Consider the following 19,005-nt stretch of genomic DNA (forward strand, 5'->3'; position numbering starts at 1 on the left):
CTCCTGCATTATCTATTAAACAAATAAGTAATAACCTTTGCCATAGCAAATTCTTATCTCATAATTTATTCTAGAACAATTGTTTGTAATAGCAAAAGATTGGAATCAATTTAAATATCCCATCAGGAGGGATCTACTTAAGTAAGTTATAGTATATCCTTATGGTAGAATAGTATGTGGCTATAAAAGAGAAGGCAATTCTACATAAACATGTAATACAGAAAAATCACCAAATGTACTATTTTTAAAAAGCAAGGTGCAGGGGTGCCTGGGTGGCTCAGTTGGTTAAGCTTCTGACTCTTGTTTCGGCTCAGGTCATGGTCTTGGGGTCATGAGATCAAGCCCTGTGGGGGGGCCTCTGCGCTGGGGTGGAGCCTGCTTAAGATTCTCCCTCTGCCCCTCTGCCCTCCAAATTTTTTTAAAAGGCAAGGTGCATAAGTACATAAGATATGCCATCATTTGTGTAAAAAATATGTGTATGGGAGAGAACTGCATAATAATATTTATGTGGGCATCAATAAATCTCTGGAAAGGTACACAAGAAACTAATACCAGTGATTACCTACATGATTGAGGAAAACTGGCAGGAAGACAGGATAGAGATGAGAAGGAGTTTTCACTATATAACTTCGTTTACACAAACATACACTAAACTATGCGAATATATCATATATGTAAAACATAGGTAATTTATTTTAAAGTTAAAATAAACTTGGCCGTGCTCTTTACTTTAGACCAGATTTGTTTGTTAGCACGACGTTTTCTGGTTGCTCATGGGGTATTTCCTTAACTGGAAAAAAGGTCAGACTTTTCTTAATGTTTTATTCACGAAATACTTCCTTCAAGATCCTGGATCTGCAGCAGAAATTAGAACATGCTCAAAAAGTCTCTCTCTCCGACACTTGTATTTTGGGGATGAAGCAACTAGAGCAAAGGATAAAAGAAGCACTGGAAAATGAAGCTAAAACAAAGCAGCAATATCAGGAAGAACAGCACAAGAGGTAAGAGGAACAAAGATGTCAGTGTCACGGGGGCTAACCACTGAGCACACCGGCCTGTCAGCGTTCCCGTGCATTTCCTCACTGTTCCTGCTGATGTGAACTCCGTGGCGCAACTTCTTACCACACTGTATTCTAGTTGCTTTCCTTGTTTGCTTTTCACACCAGAGTGTCAGATTTCTTCAAGGCTGGGATTACTTCTGTTGCTCTGAGACACACACAGTGCACCAGTCAGTTTTCTTGAATGACTGGATGACCTATGAAATATGCTACTCTGGGATTTGCTTTTCTAGTTCTAGCATGATTGGCGTAAAATGCAAACTAAATGAAATTGACTTTTGTATATATCAGCTGATTTTCTTCAAAGAATTTCCAAGTACTTTATAGGCATTGTTCTTGATGATTACATCAAGAATCTGTGACCAGTTAGGAGCTTTCATTTTTTTTTTTTCTAAAATTATTACTATCACAATTCTTACTTAAATGACCTTCCTGGATGCCCTAAACTTCAGGAACCGATGCTTCCTACTTCTATGACACTCCGAGTGATTCGCATATATTTTAAGAAAAATATGGTTTTAGCCACTGAGAGGATATGCGGACATTCACACGTATTATGAAGCTAAGAAATTTACTTTCAGTTTTAGTAAAAAGCGCTAGCATTGGGCGCGGCACTCAGTAGGTACTCAGAGATCATGACTGAATGAATCTTTGAGTAAGTAAATGAGTGAATATATGAATGAATAATGAGTTCACTCAGTGAGGTACAGTAGAAAAACACTTGTCTCACTGCCGCATCTAACAGGATGGTAGGCCATCCTCCTGTTATGATACAGCTAGATCCCGAATAAACCATGAGCATACCTTTTAAAGTATCAGCCACGATAAAGCAAGAGAAAGCACTAACAGCAAACATATAATAAGCTCAAACAAAAACAATGAGTGTAAATAAACTTCTAAGTCAGGGGGCAAGTAATAACATCAGCCCCAGGTTTGGGAAAAAGTTGCTGAGGAAGTTTGCCCCAAAGTGGGAGAGATAAGCTAGAGACTCTGATATTAAGCTGCGAGTCTTGAAGTGTTCCCCAGTAGATAGCCCCCTGGTTTCCCCAAATTGTCTCTGGGGGAAAACAACTCAGTTTAGGTATTAAGGATTCCCATATTATAAGTTTTTTATTTTTTTAAAAGATTTTATCTATTTATTTGACAGAGAGAGAGAGTGAGCGCAAATAGGGGGAACAGCAGGCAGAGGGAGAGGGAGAAACAGGCTACCTGCCGAGTAGGGAGCTCAATGTGGGGCTCAACCCCAGGACCCTGGGATCATGACCTGAGCCGAAAGTAGACATTCAATGACTGAGCCACCCAGGCAACCTTGATTTTTAATTCCATGACATTATTTTAAACAGTTGTATAGCATTCTTTACATAGATATACTATAATTTATGTAAAATGCTTCTTAGACATTTTGTTACAAATAATGCTGCAATGAATATCCTTGTGCGTAGACTTTATGGTGAGCATTATACTAAGGGAGGTTTAGGGTGCTGTGACAGTGCATAGCAGAGACACTTAATCTGGTCTAGGGAGCTCAAGAAAGCCTCGCTCAAAGAAAGCTATTTAAACTGAATGTGAGGTATTTGGGGTGGATGGCTCAATAGAGAATATTAGGGGAAGGAAGTCCTAGGAGAGGAAGATAAGGAAAAGCTTGGACTTGTAGGGGAGGAATAAGGGTAGAGGATGACTTATTTCAGGAAGTGAAAAAAGTTCATTTTGCCTGCAACAAAATGTTTGGGGATAGAGTGAGTGGTAAGAAAACTAGGCTGGAAAGCTGAGCTAGCTAACAAGCTCTATTGAAGTGCTTGGACTTTATGATATGATGAGATTGTGATGTAGAAAGAGTACTCTGGTTGCTACATAAGGAATGGATTGAGAGGTTGAAGCTGTTGGGGAGATGGGGAGTTCCTCAATCTACTGATTTCTTAATTTCTTTTTTTTTAAGCTGGGTACAGTATACTCTATTGATGGAACAGGACAATGTAGGGCTGCCCAAGCCCCTCCCCTTCTTCAAGGGGTCTGCGATGAAAACTGTGGTGGTCAGGAGATTTTCAGTGTGTTGGGAGATGAGTTGGGGCAAGGACTCCACTGTGGTTGAGGTCCTCTTTCTTCTTGCTCTCGCTGAGGCTCTCGCTGAGGTGGTCAGGGGGCTCTTATTCCTTAGAGGCCATGTGGACCATAAGGTCCACCATCCAGTTGCTGTAGCCAAATTCATTGTCATACCAGGAAATGAGCTAGACAAAGTGGTCATTGAGAGCAATGCCAGCCCCAGGCCTGACGGTGGAAGAGTGGGTGTCACTGTGAAAATCAAAGGAGACAACCTGGTCTTCAGTGTAGCCCAGATTGCCCTTAAGGGAGCCCTGCGATGCCTGTTCCACCACCTTCTCAATGTCATCGTATTTGGCAGCTTTCTCCAGGTGGGAGGTCAGATCCATGACTAACATGTTGGGGGTGGGTATGCAGAAGGCCATGCCAGTGAGCTTCTCAGTCAGCTCAGGGATGACCTTGCCTATAGTCTTGATGGTGCCAGTAGAAGCAGATGGTGTTCTGAGCAGCCCCTTGGCCATCACACCACAGCTTCCCAGAGGGGCTGTCCACAGTCTTCTGAATGACAGTGATGGCATAGACTGTGGTCACGAGTCCCTCCACAATGTCAAAATTGTCATGGATGACCTTGGCCAGAGGAGCTAATCAGTTGGTGGTACAGGAGGCATTGCTGACAGTCTTGAGGGAGTTGTCTTACTTCTCAAGGTTCATGCCCCTCACAGACATGAGGGTATCAACACAAGGGGCAGAGATGATGACCCTCTTGGTTCCCACCTTTCAAGTGAGCCCCAGCCTCCTCCATGGTGGTGAAGACCCCAATGGACTCCACAACATACTCAGCACCAGCATCACCCCATTTGATGTTGGCAGGATCTTGCTCCTGGAAGATGGAGAGGGGCTTTCCATTGATGACAAGTTTCCCATTCTCAGCCTTGCCTACGCCATAGAATCTGCCATTGGTGGAATCATAGTGGAACATGTAGACTGTGTAGTTGAGGTCAGTGAAGGGGCCATTGATAGTGACAGTATCCACTTTGTCAGAGTTAAAAGTAGCCCTGGTGGCCAGGTGCCCAATGTGACCAAATTCGTTTACTCGGACCATTGTGTCTCAGGGACATGGCTGGCACTGCCCTGGAAGATGTGACTGTCAGTCTAATGGAGAGGAGCAGAGAGCCTTCTTAATATCATTCATTGGCATAACTGGTTTATCTCTTCGTCTTTGCTCAAACTATATGTAATGTGGGAATTAATTTCTAACGTATTCATCAATTGCTTTTTAAATTTTGACTTGCTATATTTCAATGACATTTTCCAACTCCTAAATTCCATTGTAGCTAACTCAAGTTTCTTTAGTGCCAGCAATTTAAAAACCTCCCTTTCAGCTCAAAATCTTATTACCTAGTCTGGCCCCTTGATCAGAAATTCAGAATGGAACCAAAAAAGAAGTAGACAATAAGAGGCAGGAATTGCTCAGGTCTGTAATGAATGAAATGAAAACAGAAATGAAGAGGGCAGTGCTGGTGCAGGAGTGGATGTGAATGGCAGGAGGTAAGCTTATAGAGCCTGCACTTATATCAGGAACCACAAAAAGAATTGGAGGTACTGGAGGTTGAGAGGTATGAGTCCCATGTCTCAAATCTCTCAATCTTTCCCAGGAATCCATTGGTTTTTCAGAAAACTGAAGTTAGAGAAAGTGAGCTCATTTGTCCAATATCAGTAGTGACCTAGCATTTAGGTACTACTCCATCACGCTTATCGTATTCTTCTAGATAATCTCCTAAATCCAAAGAGTCTTGTTGGAAATCTTCAGAAACTCTTTCACAAACTGTGGTCTGATGAGATTCCCTCTGAAGGAGTTAAGTACTTATGCCCCTTCTGGAAAAGGGGGAACTTCCTCATCAAACACAGGCTCATTTATGATTCAGCTTCTGCAACATTAACACGTGTGCCTTAGTCTCAGTAGTGTGTGTAACGAACAGCACCATACTGAACCAAGATCAAGGGACTCAACTTGTAAAGCAGTGAGGATGAGGGGAAAGAATAGAGAATTCAGGATTAGAGCCCTGCATCCATCTTGTTCTATCAGGTTAATAAAAGCTCTCTGGGCCACAGCTTCCTCTGTGAAATAAGGGAAGTTACTTCCTTTTCAGAGGGTTGTTTTGATGAGTGAGAGCAAGAACTAAGAAGAGCATCTGCCACAAAAGAGGTCCCCTATGTTGGTCTCTTTATTTTATGAACACATATCCTACCTCATTGAACCAGTAAAATCCCTTGTGATGATATAATAATTTTAGGTCAAAGAATTTCATAAATTCAGTGTAATTTAATGTACATTAATTGCCCTCAGGAGACTCCTGGGTCAGAATTTAAAAGAGCTACAAAAGCAAGTGAGAATCTTACAAGATAAAAGGAATCAACTGGAAATAACCAATTCTCAGCAGCAATCCAGAATTCAGCAACAGGAGGCCCAACTCAAACAACTGGAAGAGGAAAAAAGAAAATCAGAAGAGGTAAGAAAGTAAATGGATGCACTTTTCAGTTTTCCTATTCCTGTAGACCCCAGTCACAGCTAATCGTTATTGAGGGCCCAGCATTTTACCCCTTAAGTTTATCAGGAAAGCAGAATCTGCTCTAGCTATCTCAAGCAGGAAAGGATTGAACACAGGAAATAACATGCTTACAAACTGTTGGAAGGGAGATGCCGGGATGAGGAGAATGTCAGAATGTCAGAACTTTGGGTAACTCCAGAAGTCCAGAAACCCCAGGGAAACCCACTCCTGCAGCCCCAGAGAGAGGGAATTGCAGGAACACTTCCCGAACCCCTGTAAATGCCTCCTCTGCTGTCTGCCTGGTCACCTCCCCACTAGAGCTGGAGGACGACGGCTCTCCCCTCCCACTGCCCTCTAGACTGTGTGCAAGTGCCTCTCCTTTGTTGGAACTCTGCTGTCAAGGGAAGTGTAGTTTTCAGACTTGTAATCTTGCAGCACAGAATAGATTCATTTAAAAAAAAATGTTTTTCAGCATCTCAAAAGCAACCGAGAATTATCAGAAAAGATATCTGGGCTGCAGCAGGAGAAGAAAGCGCTCTGTGAAGAATATGGGCAGTTTCTGAAGCAGCTTGATGTCCATGTGAGGTAAACGAAAACAAGTTCCCTCCGAATGGGGAGTTCATGCTTTTCCCCAAATAGACCCTTTTCATTTGCCTTCTCCCCTCGCATTCTTCGCTCTGTCTGACCACCCTCTCCTTGTTTCAACTCCTCATTTCAACTCATAATTCTTAGACTAGGAGTCACCTTCTCCAAGAAGCCTTTCTCGACACCACCAGCCTGGACTGGGTGAAGTGCTTATGCTTTGTACACTATAGCCTTTGTACATGCCTCTTTGTATTTATTTCAGAACTTGCCGCATTCTTTTGAAATAGTATGTTTCACTACCTGTCCTCCTCACCAGACTGTAGGCTTTTCAAGTGCCTGGGCCATGGTCTTATGCATCTTTTTATCCATAGTCTCCAGTATATAGTAGGTGCTCAATAAAAAATGTGTTTCTGAACTTCTGGTTCTTTCTTAACATTCCCTGCTCATCATTCTACCACATTCCTCCCACTCTCCTCCTTTCTGGAATGTAGCATAGTAGTTCAGAGTATGGACTCTGGAGCCATATTGCCTGGGTACAAATCCTGGTTCTACTAGAAACTAGCTGCGTGACCTTGGATACGTTATGTACCCTCTCTGTGCCTGAGGTCCTTCATCTTTAAAATGGACAAAATAACAGTACTTTCTCATAAAGCTGTTATGAGAATTAAATGAATAAATATACATAAAGCACTTGCTTAGATCAATGTCTAATGCACAGCTACTATTATATCTATTTTTTTTTTTTAGTTCCTTTTCCATGATCCACCTCTCTGCTCCTAGCTCTGTAGTCTTCTACTCTATTCCTTCAATTAGGCTGAAATTTCTTATTCTTTTGTATTATTACTCACCTACGATGTTGATAGTATTAATGATATTGATTTAAAAACCACTGTTTACTGCTCTTTAGGGTATTTTTGCTATTCCTTATCTTGCTTTGATTATCACATTACCGAGAAATGTAGAAACCATGGTCAGGGGAGTATGCGTGGTTCCATTCATGCCGCTTACAAATCTAAGGCTAGAACTCAGTCCTCTATAACCTCTATAGTGCTCTTTCCACCTCTTATCTTGGTATTAGAGTTGGAAGAATGAAGTGCTAGATCCAGAGCATATAAAATGCCACAATGCCTGCCAGATGCACTGATACTGAATCTAATGTGTATATCCATTGCTTGCCCAGAATCCTCCCTGTGTTCACGCCTAGTCTCTGGCAATAAACACAGTTTTGTGATTTTACTATCATAGCTGGGTACAATTTTACATTCTTTTCCTCTTAGTGTTTTCTCATATAAGCATTGTGCTTATGTTGCTACAGTCTTTGAATTTGCTTATTTCTGTAGAACATAATATTTCATAAAGTTGCTATGCCCTTGCATTAATAGCAGCAGTTAAACGGTTCTGATCGCTAAAGAGGACTAACAGAACCCAGGTACTAACAGTACCTTCCAAAGGTACAGCTCATTGCAGGAGAAAGATGCAGTAGCACAACAGAATTAGGGTCAGGACGTGCATTGCCTCCCATGGCAGGCTCACGGCAGACAGTCCCAAGAGGTCCCGCAGGGGCCCCCAGACGCACTCCTTATGTTAGGACCATGCTGGGATCCACTGCCTCTCTGGGGGTCAGGAATTACCAGTGTGTGCACCGAACACCTCACAACTGGGGATCCCCAATGGAGTCTCAGCTGAGATTTTTTTTTTTTTCCTGCTGGTTATGGGAACATATTTCTGCTAGGTAACCAGCCTCAATAGCACAGCCTTCCGGAGGTCTGCTGAGACTAAGCACATATCCTCAGTCTCATTGTTATCAGGAAACAGTGCTGACAAGCTGGGACAAACTGCCATCAGACTCCTCAGTCCTGTGATTACAAACCAACGTGGCTTTAATCAGCATGTCTCATTGCTTGACCACTGGTCAGTGCAAGCAAGAACTTAGCAAAACAGCTCAGGTCAGTTCTAGGCCTGCTGGAATTAACCCTCACAACACAGTCCTAATTGAGTTAAGAATTATTCACTGGTCCTATGAATGGTATTTTTACTCCGAATAACACAGAAAAAAAGTATTTTGGTTTGTGTATGCATATATAAGTACATATGCACTTTTTGTATACATATCTATATGTGCATTTTTTTATATGTATGTGTGTATACATATGTGTGTGTGTATATATATATATATAGACATATACGTATATGTCTATATATATATATATACACACACTTTTTGTTTTAAACATTATTTTTATAGAATGAATTCCCAGGAGTGGAATTACTGGTCAAAAACCTGGAACGCTGGATCTTAAAATGTATTGACAAACATTTGGAAACATCCCGCCAAAATTTTCTGCCATTATCATGTAAGAGTAGCAATTACACCATCCTCATTAGCATTGAGTGCTGCTATTATAGGAAGGGCTCTGATGACATTTTCCCCAATATTCTTTGCTTTAATTGAGGTATAATTGGCATATAATAAAGGCACAGATTCGGGGCGCCTGGGTGGCTCAGTGGGTTAAGCCTCTGCCTTCAGCTCAGGTCATGATCTCAGGGTCCTGGGATCGAGTGCTGCATTGGGCTCTCTGCTCAGCAGGGAGCCTGCTTCCCCGTCTCTCTCTGCCTGTCTCTCTGCCTACTTGTGATATCTCTCTCTCTGTTAAATCAATAAATAGATAAAATCTTAAAAAAAAAATAAAGGCAGAGATTTGAATGTATACACCCGCATACCCACTACCCCATTCAAGATCCAGAACATTTCCATTATCCCTTAAGGTTCTATCTGGATTTTTGGCGTTAATCTGCATCTCCTGAGTACCCCGCCTCCTCCCAGACATCCACTCTTCTGAGTTCTGTCTCTTCTAGCACTTCATTTAAATGGATTCTTACCACATGTAATTTTTTCTGTCTGACTTCTTTAGCTCAACCTATTCTGTGATTTTTAATGCTCACTTATGGTCATAAATATTTGTCATTTTAAATTTCTCTGATGGTTAGTGAGACTGAATATTTTCCCATGCTATTTGCCCATTGCCTTTAAGACAGCAGGTCCTAACCCTAGTTGCATGTGCCTGGGCCCCAACATAGGTCAGTTAGATCAGAATCTGTGGGGATAGGGCTTAAGGATCAGCATTTTGACAAAAGCTTCCCCATGTGATTCTGATGTGCCATCCACAGTCAAAAACACAGCTTTAGGAAAGAAAATGGAAGGAATTGTCAAAACTCTAGGTTCGTTTTTGTTTTCGTTCTCCCGATCCCAGCCCTGACCTTTACAGGCAATGCTTGTTTTTTCCATGTTTTCCCAACCGCTCTTCCAGAGAAACAAATTCCTTGCCCTTTTGAAAGAAAAATAATAGAAAAGTCTATCTGGTTTTGCTTAAACATAAGCAAGAAATTGTCCCTAAATTTTAGAACATGAGTATTGTGCTGCCTCATAGATCTGGTAGTTAATAAAGCCAAAAATAAACTTAGAAAACCCACATGTTCTTCAGGCAAGTTGGCCAACTGAGCTTCTGCCCAAACCAAGAAGTGTGCCAACGAGCCAGCCAGCAATGGCGAGAGAAGGCTCCCTGCCCTCACCAGCCTTACTGCATCGACATACTCTTCCAGCCATGCATTACACTACAGAAGGAAGCCTGAGTATCCAGCAATAGGAGCTAGTTAGGTCAAGTGTATTATACTCACGTGACAGAAGTCCCGTCAACTGAAAAAGATGGGGGCCCTGAAGACTAGACAGTGGTATGGGGAAACGCTTACAATATAATAAACGGAGAGAGTGTAAGATGAAAATTTTAATGTAGGCAGTGTCTAAACAAAAAACACTTATAAAAAGACTAGAAAGAAATACACTATTTTTTTAAAGGATTTTATTTATTTATTTGACAGACAGAGATCACAAGTAGGCAGAGAATCAGGCAGAGAGAGAGAGGGGGAAGCAGGCTCCCCACTGAGCAGAGAGCCCGATACGGGGCTCGATCCTAGGACCCTGAAATCATGACCTGAGCTGAAGGCAGAGGCTTAACCCACTGAGCCACCCAGGCGCCCCTACAACACTATTTTAATACTGATCATACTGGGAGTTGGATCTTCTTCCCATATTTTCTATAGCATATCCTCTTAGTTTTAAAAATAAATTAATTTCAGGGCACCAGGATGTCGTAGTTAATCATCTGTCTCTTGTTTTCAGCTCAGGTGGTGATCTCAGGGTCATGACCTCAAGCCCCACGTGGGGCTCCATGCTCAGCGGGGTGTCTGCTTAAGACTCTCTCTCCCTCTCTTCTTGCCCCTTCCCCCTCAAATAAATAAATAAATAAATAAATAAATAAATCGTTTTTAAAGATTAGTTTCTTAATAGGCCAAATGGCAGAATAAAAAAGAAAGCAGCTAAGATTTGGGTTTTAATATCCTTGGGCAGGATGGGTAAAATAAATCCCAAAAATATACGCTGTGTTTCAAATGATGTCAAAACATCAGAGTAACCGTGAACAGCTGAGAAGCCTGGAGGACCACAGGAAGGTTGTTTGTACATTGCTAGATGTTACACCTCTGAAGCTATGGACCAGGGGTGCTGAAACCCGGTGATATCTTCTGCCAGGCTCTTTCTAGTAAAAAGGGAAATAAGAACACTGATGAGATGTAGACATCTCCCTGTCGAGAACCCAAGTCACAGCAGCGGTAATTGTGAACACAGTTCTGCAAAAGAATGTACCTCCTCTTATGTAGTGGTTACTGCAAGGGTCACAGAACTGAGCAGGCGTGGGGCAGTTTTATGAACTCAAGTATCTAGACCAACTCTATTAATTAGGATTTAGGCTGAGTTGCTGGAGCAGAAACCCTGAATAACAAAGTATTTTGAAAGGAAAAGGTTTCTCTCCTGTATAACAGCACAGACATAAGCAGGCCAGGATGGGTTTGGTACGTCAGTGTAACAGGAGTCTAGACTCCTTTATCTCATTGCTCCAGCATCTTTAACATGTTGACTTTATCCACATTCAAGCCATCCAAAAGGAAGAGGGGAAAGCAAGGATGTTCCATTTGCCTTTAGGACACACTGCTTCAACTCATGTCCTGTTGGCCAGAACTTACTCACATTTCCATTCCATCTACCTGGAAGGAAAGTCAGGAAGAGTAGTTCATTTTTTTTTTTTTAATTTATTTGACAGACAGAGATCACAAGTAGGCAGAGAGAGAGAGAGAGAGGAGAAGCAGGCTTCCCACTGAGCAGAGAGCCCTATGCAGGGCTTGATTCCAGCACTCCGGGATCATGACCTGAGTTGAAGACAGAGTCTTTAACCCACTGAGCCACCCAGGTGCCCCAAGAGTAGTTCATTTTTATGGGCAACCAAATGCCCAGCTGAAAGTTGGGGGGTCTATAATGGCAGAAGAAGGAGAACATGGACTGGGGACAACCCCAGCAGTCAGTTACTGCCAAATACACTGACATTCTGTATCAAGCCTGGTATGTATGTCTCTGGCCTCCAGGAATCCGAACTTCTCAGCTGGGTGTCTGGCTAACAGCTAAGTTAATCCTCTAAGGGAAAGCATGCAAAATGATTCTTTCCTGTACAATCAGCAAGTAGGAAAGAGAGGGACAATATTTTGAAAATTGGAAGAGTCTTGCAAAAATATTTTTAGGGGTAAGACATAATTTGCAAGACCAGAAGACGCTCTTGGAGTAGCTCTTCCATCACAGTTTGACTAGAATTAGTTTCTAGATAAGTCTGCTTTGCTCCTTCCCTCCCATCTGGTTCCTACTTAGTTCTTACATAAAACAAAATATTGAGCACATACAAATATCATCAATTAATTTATGACAAAGAAACCAAGAATATACAGTGGGGAAGGGACAGATGCTCCAATAAATAGTGTTGGGGGAAACGGGATGGCTACATGCAAAAGAATGAAACTGGACACTATCTTATACCATACACAAAAATTTGCTCAAAATGGATTAAAGACTTGAATACAGGACCTGAAATGTAGGCCTACCTACATCAAATATCATATTCAATGGCGAAAAGTTAAAGCTTTTCCTATAAGATTAGGAGGTATAAACTTTCAGATATAAAAAATAAATCATGGAGATGTTATGTATAGCATGGTGACTATAGTTAGTGGTATTATATTGCATCTTTGAAAGTTGCTAAGAGAGTAAGTCTTAAGACTTCTCATCAGAAGAAAAAAATTCTTTGTATGGTGACAAATGTTAATTAGGCTGTGGTGATCATTTTGCAATATATACAAATATCAAATCATCATGTTATATACCTAAAACTAATATAATGTTATATGTCAATTATACCTGTTTATTCTTTTTAAAAAGATTTTATTTATTTTTTAATTAATTTAATTTAGTATTTACTTATTTATTTATCTCTTTTTTTTTAAAGATTTTATTTATTTGACAGAGATCACAAGTAAGCAGAGAAGCAGGCAGTTGGGGGGTGGGGGGAGAAGCAGTCTGCCTGCCGAGCAGAGAGCCTGATGCAGGGCTTGATCCCAGGACCCTGACATCACGACCTGAGCCCAAGGCAGAGGTTTACCCACTGAGCCACCCAGGCGCCCCTTATTTATTTATCTCTTAGAGAGACTAGTGAAAGAGAGAGAGTGAGCCCGACCAGGAGGGGCAGAGGGAGAGGGACAGAGAGAATCTTGAGCAGACTCTGTACTGCCCAAGATGGGGGTTGATCTCACAACCCCAAGATCATTACCTAAGCCAAAACCAAGAGTCAGACGCTCAACCAGCAGAGCCACCCAGGCATCCCAATTTTAAAAATAATAAAATTTAATTTTCAAAAGTTAAAAAATTGATATGTTACTGTGAGAAATCAGCAGCATCTGGTTTGCTTGGCTTTGCTGTTATTATAGCATTGCTGTATAGTGGGAGATCACAGGCTCTGGGGTAAGATTCTCTCTGTAGGAGTAATTCCTTCTGTGTCAGGAGGCCCCAAGAGCACCCTCAGGTTTGGTGATTCATCAGGACTCATAGAACTCAGAAAAGCTGTTATACTCATGGTTATGGTTTGTATTACAGTGAAAGGATACAGATTAAAATCAGCAGAGGAAAAAGGCACATAGGATAGAGTCCAGGAGAGACCAGACACAGCAACCTTCCTGATGTCCTCTCCCAGTGGAGTAGAATGGGCAGTACATAATCCTCTCGGCAATGGCATATGACAACATGTATGAAGTATTCCCAACCATGAAAAGTCACCTGGGCCCTAACATCCAGAGATTTTATCAGGGGTCAGTCACAGAGACGTGGAGTGCCCCAGTGATTAACCTTAACTACTCAGTCTCTAGTCCCCCAAATGCCCAAGGTCAGATTGACACAGCATGGTCCAGGGGTCTAGGTGAACAAAAATGCACTCACCATAAATCATACTGTTAGCATAAAATATTGGTGTGGCCCAAGGCCACAGGTGAACAAAGTTGTTATTACCAAGCAGCATATTCCAAGGGCTTAGAGATTGTCTCCCAGGAGCCAGTCAAGGAATGTGAAGGGTTTGGATATCCCCATCCCACCAAGTTAACATTCCTGCACAGTCTGTCTCCTGATTTGTAGAGTATGGAGATGGGCTACATAAATTTGTTTTAAAATCAAAGGAGGTGTCTTGTGAAAAGCCTGGAGTACAGGTTTTTAGTTAGTTCCCTTCACTTAAGTTACGGCTTCCCCCAGTTTAAGTGTCAGAGGTAAGATCGGGTAAGATCAGATCATGGACATGTGCAAACTGCCTGCCACCACAGGCCTGACTGACTATGCCCTCAAGTGCCTACAGTAACAAAGAATAGCTTTCTCATTCCTTAAACACTTTTATTTTCTCATTCCTTAAACGCTTTTGTTTTCTCATTCCTTAAACACTTTTTTTTTTTTTCAATTAGAATGGCATTACCTAAATGTCTAGCCATTCAGGGAGAGTCAGGGACTATAGAGACCATTAGAATAGTTTTTTTAAGATTTTATTTATTTATTTGAGAGAGAGCACAAGTGGGATGGGGGGAGGAGCAGAGGGAGAGGAAGAAGTAGACTCCCCCTGCTGAGCAGGCAGCCTGTCACGGGGCTCAATCCCAGCACCCTGGGGGCCATGACCTGAGTGAAGACGGACCTTTAACTGACTGAACTACCCAGGCTCCCCTCATTAGAATACTTTTTCTTTCCCTCCAAAAGTTGAAACTACCCTATGACCCAACAATTTCACCATTAGGGACTTACCCCAAAGATACAAATGTAGTGATCCAAAGGGGCACCTGCACCCCAATAGTTACAGCAGCAATGTCCACAATAACCAAACTATGGAAAGAATGTAGATGTCCATCAACAGATGAATGGATAAAGAAGATGTGGCATATATATATACATACATATACATACAATGGACTATTACTCAGCCATCAGAAAGAATGAAATCTTGCCATTCGCAATGGATGTGGATGGATTTAGAGGGTATTATGCTGAGCAAAATAAGTCAATCAGAGAAAGACAATTATCATATGATCTCATATGTGGAATTTAAGAAAAAAAAAACAGGATCATAGGAGAAGAGAGGAAAAAAATAAAACAAAATGAAATTAGAGAGGGAGACAAACTGTAAGAGATTCCTAATCATAGGAAACGAACTGAGGGTTGCTGGAGGGCAGGGGTGTGAGGGGATGGGGTAACTGGGTGATGGACATGAAGGAGGCACGTGATGTAATGAGCGCTGGGTGTTATATACAACTGATGAATCGCTGACCTCTACCTCTGAAACTAATAATACATTATATATGAATTAATTGAAATTACAAAAAGAAAGAAGAAAAAAAAGAAAACTTAAGGAAAAATCAGGTTTCTGTTTTCTTTTTTTATACGAATGTCTCCCACTATGTTTTCCACATTAAACTAAGTTATATACCAAAAAAGAAAGAAAGATTTTTCTTTAGAGTAGTTTTATTGTTTTAAAAATAACAGGATGTAATTGACTACAAAACAAAACAAGAAAACCCACCTGACATATATTTAGACTGAAATTTTTTTCTCATAGAACAAGAAATCTGGAGGAAGGTGATTGCTGAGGTAGATTCTGTGGCTCAGCAGTGTTGTTAGGCACCAGGCTCTTCCCTTTGTTCTGCTCTGCCATGCTTGGTGGGTCGGTCCCTTAGTCTTTAGACTTGTCATATCATGGTTACAAGGCAGTGACCGCAGTTGCCAGTGGCGCAGCCCCAGCACAGGGCAGCCAGGGCAGAGAGGGATGGTTTCTCAAGTTCCTAGAAGTGCGCAGCAGGTGTACCTGTCTCACAAGCCCATCCCTCAGCCACACACACACACACACACACACACACCCCTGCACCCTACCCACTTTTCTTGAGATCCAGGGCTTCCTGAATGAAATCTGGGTTTTGTTAGCAGGAAAGAAGAAAGAACATATACCTGCACCTTGTAGCCCGCCACAAGTAGTCTGTTTATAATGAAGTGGAAGTGATGAGTGGCTCCCTCCCCAATATGCCCAGAGCTTTCTCTCAAGCTTGAGCCTGCACTGGAATCCCCGGAGGACTGTTCCACTCCCAGAGTTTATGATTCTGTAGTTCTGGGGCAGAGCCTGAGACTTTGCATTCCCAGCAAGTTCCCAGGTGAGGCTGATGTTGCCGATCAGAACACAGTTTGAGAATCCCTGCTGTAGGCTTAGAGAAAAACCTGTTTAGGAACGTTAGCTGCCACAAGGGTTCTCAGCGGGCAGCGGTTTGCCTCCCAGGACAAGGGGACATTTCACAATGTCTGGAGATATTTTGGGTTGTCACACTGTAGAAGGTACTACTGGCATCTAGTGGGTCAAGGCCAAGGATGCTGCTAGGCATTCTGCAATGCACAGTTCAGACTTCCTCAACAAAGAAGTATCTGGCACAAAATGTCAATAGGACAGAGGTCAAGAAATCCTAGTTTAGAGTTATTTTGTGTTATCAGACCTAATAGGTTCAAAGCAAATTTTTCATTTTCAGGAGTGCTTTCTGAGTAACAATATTCTTATTTGGAAAGCATAGTCATCTTCAAAGAGGTTTGACTAGTGGTGGTATTGAGGCTTTAATCTGTTTTCTTGTTTACTCAGGTTAGCTGTAACAGCAGCTTGAAACGGTAATGTAGATTTTTGTTCTTTTTTTATAAACACTTATTGATATAATTGACATACCATACAACTCACCCACTTAAAGTGTACAATTCAGTGGCTTTTAGTGTACCTGTGTCACCGCAATCAATTTTAGAACATTTCATTACCCCCAAAAGAAACCCTTTAGTTATCATCTGCCATCCCCCATCTCCTTCCCCACCTCCAGCCCTAAGCAACCAGGAATCCTCTATATTTGCCTCTTCTGGACATTACATAGAAGTAGAATCATAGAACCCGTGGTCCTTTATGAGTGACTTCTTTCACTTAGCATAATCCTTTCAAGTTTCCTCTATGTCGTAGTGTGGATCAGCACTTCATTCCTTTTCATGGCACAATCATGTTCCACTGTACAGATATTCCATGTTTTGCTTATCCTTTCATCAGTTGTTGGTCTTTGGGTTGTTTCCACCTTTTGGCTATTGTGAATAGTGCTACTATGAATATTCACATGCAAGCTTTTGTGTGGACAAATGTTATCATTTCTCTAGAGTAGATGCCTAGGAGTGGAGCTGCTGGGTCCTACAGTCAGGCTTTTTCCAAAGAGGCTGCACTGTTTGACCAGAAGTGTTTGAGAGTTCCAATTTCTCTACATCTTTGCTAGCACTTGTTATTGTCTTCTTTTTTATTTTAGCCAGTCTGGTGGGTGGGAAGTAGTCTCTCACTGTAGCTTTGATTTATGTTTCCTTAACAGCTAATGATGTTGAACATCATTCACGCGCTTATTGGTGATAAGTCTGATTTATGTCAGAATCTGAGTTAGAGTCTTGAACAGAGACCTGCCTAGAATTGGCCTCCAACGTCCAGACTCGGAGCAAGGACCAGGAATGGACTCAGTTATCAGAGACTGAAGTGGGTTATATCACTGTCCAAGGGTATAGACAAGAATTAGAAACTTAAATTAATGACTGAATTCCATGGAACAGGATTCAAAATTACAGGGATCAAAAGTCAAGTTGGGGGTGACTAAAGCTGGTGCTGTTTAGGGGGTTACCCTTAGTCCATTCCCCCACATGGGGGCCAGAAGTCCTGCAGATGGAAGGCAGGAAAGTACCTGCCTCTGGTGAAAGCAAGAGGAGAAAACCCAAGAAAGGTGCACAGTGAGAAAGCAACATAAGTGTCCACTGTGCTCAGCTGAACCTCTATTTAAATTTACTTTTATAGAATCTGTAATGAGAAACGTTACCATCACAAAGCCAAGCTTTGCAGAGTCAAGGACCGTTTAAGTCACAAAGTAGAACTACGAGATAAGAGAATTGAACAACTGGAAAATGAAATCAGAGGTCTGCGGCAGCAAATGGAAAAGGTGAGCAGAAAGGTGAAGAGCTCCCCAGTGTGCTGTGGCTCAGCTCATTCAAGAAAACCCACTCATGCTTTGACTCTCTTGTGGCCTCTTCATACCCTAGGTTCCCATTTCCTTCCTTTGTACCTTCTTTTGATGTGAGTAATTCTGCTAAAAAGTATGTAAGACTCATGGTGCTGGTAAACTGAATCAGACACTGAAAATATCCTGCACTTCCAACTCCGGTCAGTGTCTTGTCTTCAAATGACAATGTCTGCTCTTAAATATCCGTCAGCAGAGACTTCCAGACTGCCCTCCATAGCGCATTCCTACTTCACATTGCCCTCATTTTGCCTCAAACTTCCATCAGTTTTAAATGGCAGGAAAAACTGGTGACCCCTATTTATCAGTCCCTGTATAGTACCTGCAGGCTTTTTTTCTAAATATCTATGTCTCCATCTTTGTCCCATTGCCCCTGTGACTTACTGGTAGGCAGGAGGAAAGTGAGACCAATGGCATGGAATCAACTGCACAATGGTCTTGAGATCATTAAACTACATGAATTCAACTGACTAGGCCAGTAATGCTTTCCCTTCTCGAGATGCCTAGCCCATCAAAATTTTGAAAACTCTGTGCTCACTTCTAAAATACTCATTTTTGTGTATGTGCCAAGGATCCCCAAAGAATTCATGTAATTTCAGTCATTCCATGGGCTATTATGGGATGGTTAAGAATTCTAGACTACACACAATAAAACATTTTTGGATTATAACAGATGGGTCACCAATGTTTAAAAAAAAAATTCCTCCTGATACTCCACACTGTAGTGAGAGAGGAAAATAGTTGGATTTTGCAGTATCCTTCTCTTTGGGCACTAAATTGTCAAACTTTTAAAGACTCAGATCTAGGTTAGACTCACAACTAGGGAAGGCACATGAAAAATACTACAGAAGTAAGGAGCCATCCTGGTTCATGGGCCCACTGGAAATAGCAGTCTACTTCTGCATTACCACTCTCTTGTACTGCCAGCCTTCCACTCTTAGACTTACATGACAGAAACAGCCCCCTACTTCTTTCTTCCTGACTGTACTGGGTTGAATTGTGTCCACCACAAATTCGTGTCTATATAGAACCTCAGAATGTGATCGAATTTGAAAATAAGGTCTTCGCAGGTGTAATTAGTTAAGATGAGGTCATGGTGGATTAGGGTTGGCCCTAAATCCAATATGACTGGTGTCCTTATAAGAAAAACAGGCACACGTAGACACATGCAGGGGAAGAAGGCCACGTGACAATGCAGGCAGCTCTCAGAGGGATACAGCTATGCCAGGGAGCACCAGGGATTGCTTGTAAACTCCAGAAGCTGA

At 41.8% G+C, this 19,005-nt stretch overlaps 1 protein-coding gene and 1 pseudogene across 2 annotated transcripts in view; one reads left to right on the forward strand and one right to left on the reverse strand.

Annotated features, from left to right (window-relative positions):
• The window catches only part of CCDC30 (coiled-coil domain containing 30), a 114,357-nt gene that overhangs the window by 85,170 nt on the left and 10,182 nt on the right, over positions 1 to 19,005 (forward strand). For both annotated transcript variants that reach the window (XM_032877473.1, XM_032877474.1), the window contains 4 exons: positions 847 to 1,001; positions 5,443 to 5,605; positions 6,117 to 6,229; positions 17,521 to 17,662. In XM_032877473.1, coding sequence (XP_032733364.1) covers positions 847 to 1,001; positions 5,443 to 5,605; positions 6,117 to 6,229; positions 17,521 to 17,662 — 573 coding nt within the window. The remainder of the gene's footprint in view (positions 1 to 846; positions 1,002 to 5,442; positions 5,606 to 6,116; positions 6,230 to 17,520; positions 17,663 to 19,005) is intronic.
• LOC116879312 lies at positions 3,203 to 4,212 on the reverse strand (annotated as a pseudogene).

This window comes from Lontra canadensis, unplaced genomic scaffold (assembly GCF_010015895.1).
Source record: "Lontra canadensis isolate GAN:19392208 unplaced genomic scaffold, GSC_riverotter_1.0 scaffold60, whole genome shotgun sequence".
NCBI classification, from domain to species: Eukaryota; Metazoa; Chordata; class Mammalia; order Carnivora; family Mustelidae; genus Lontra; species Lontra canadensis.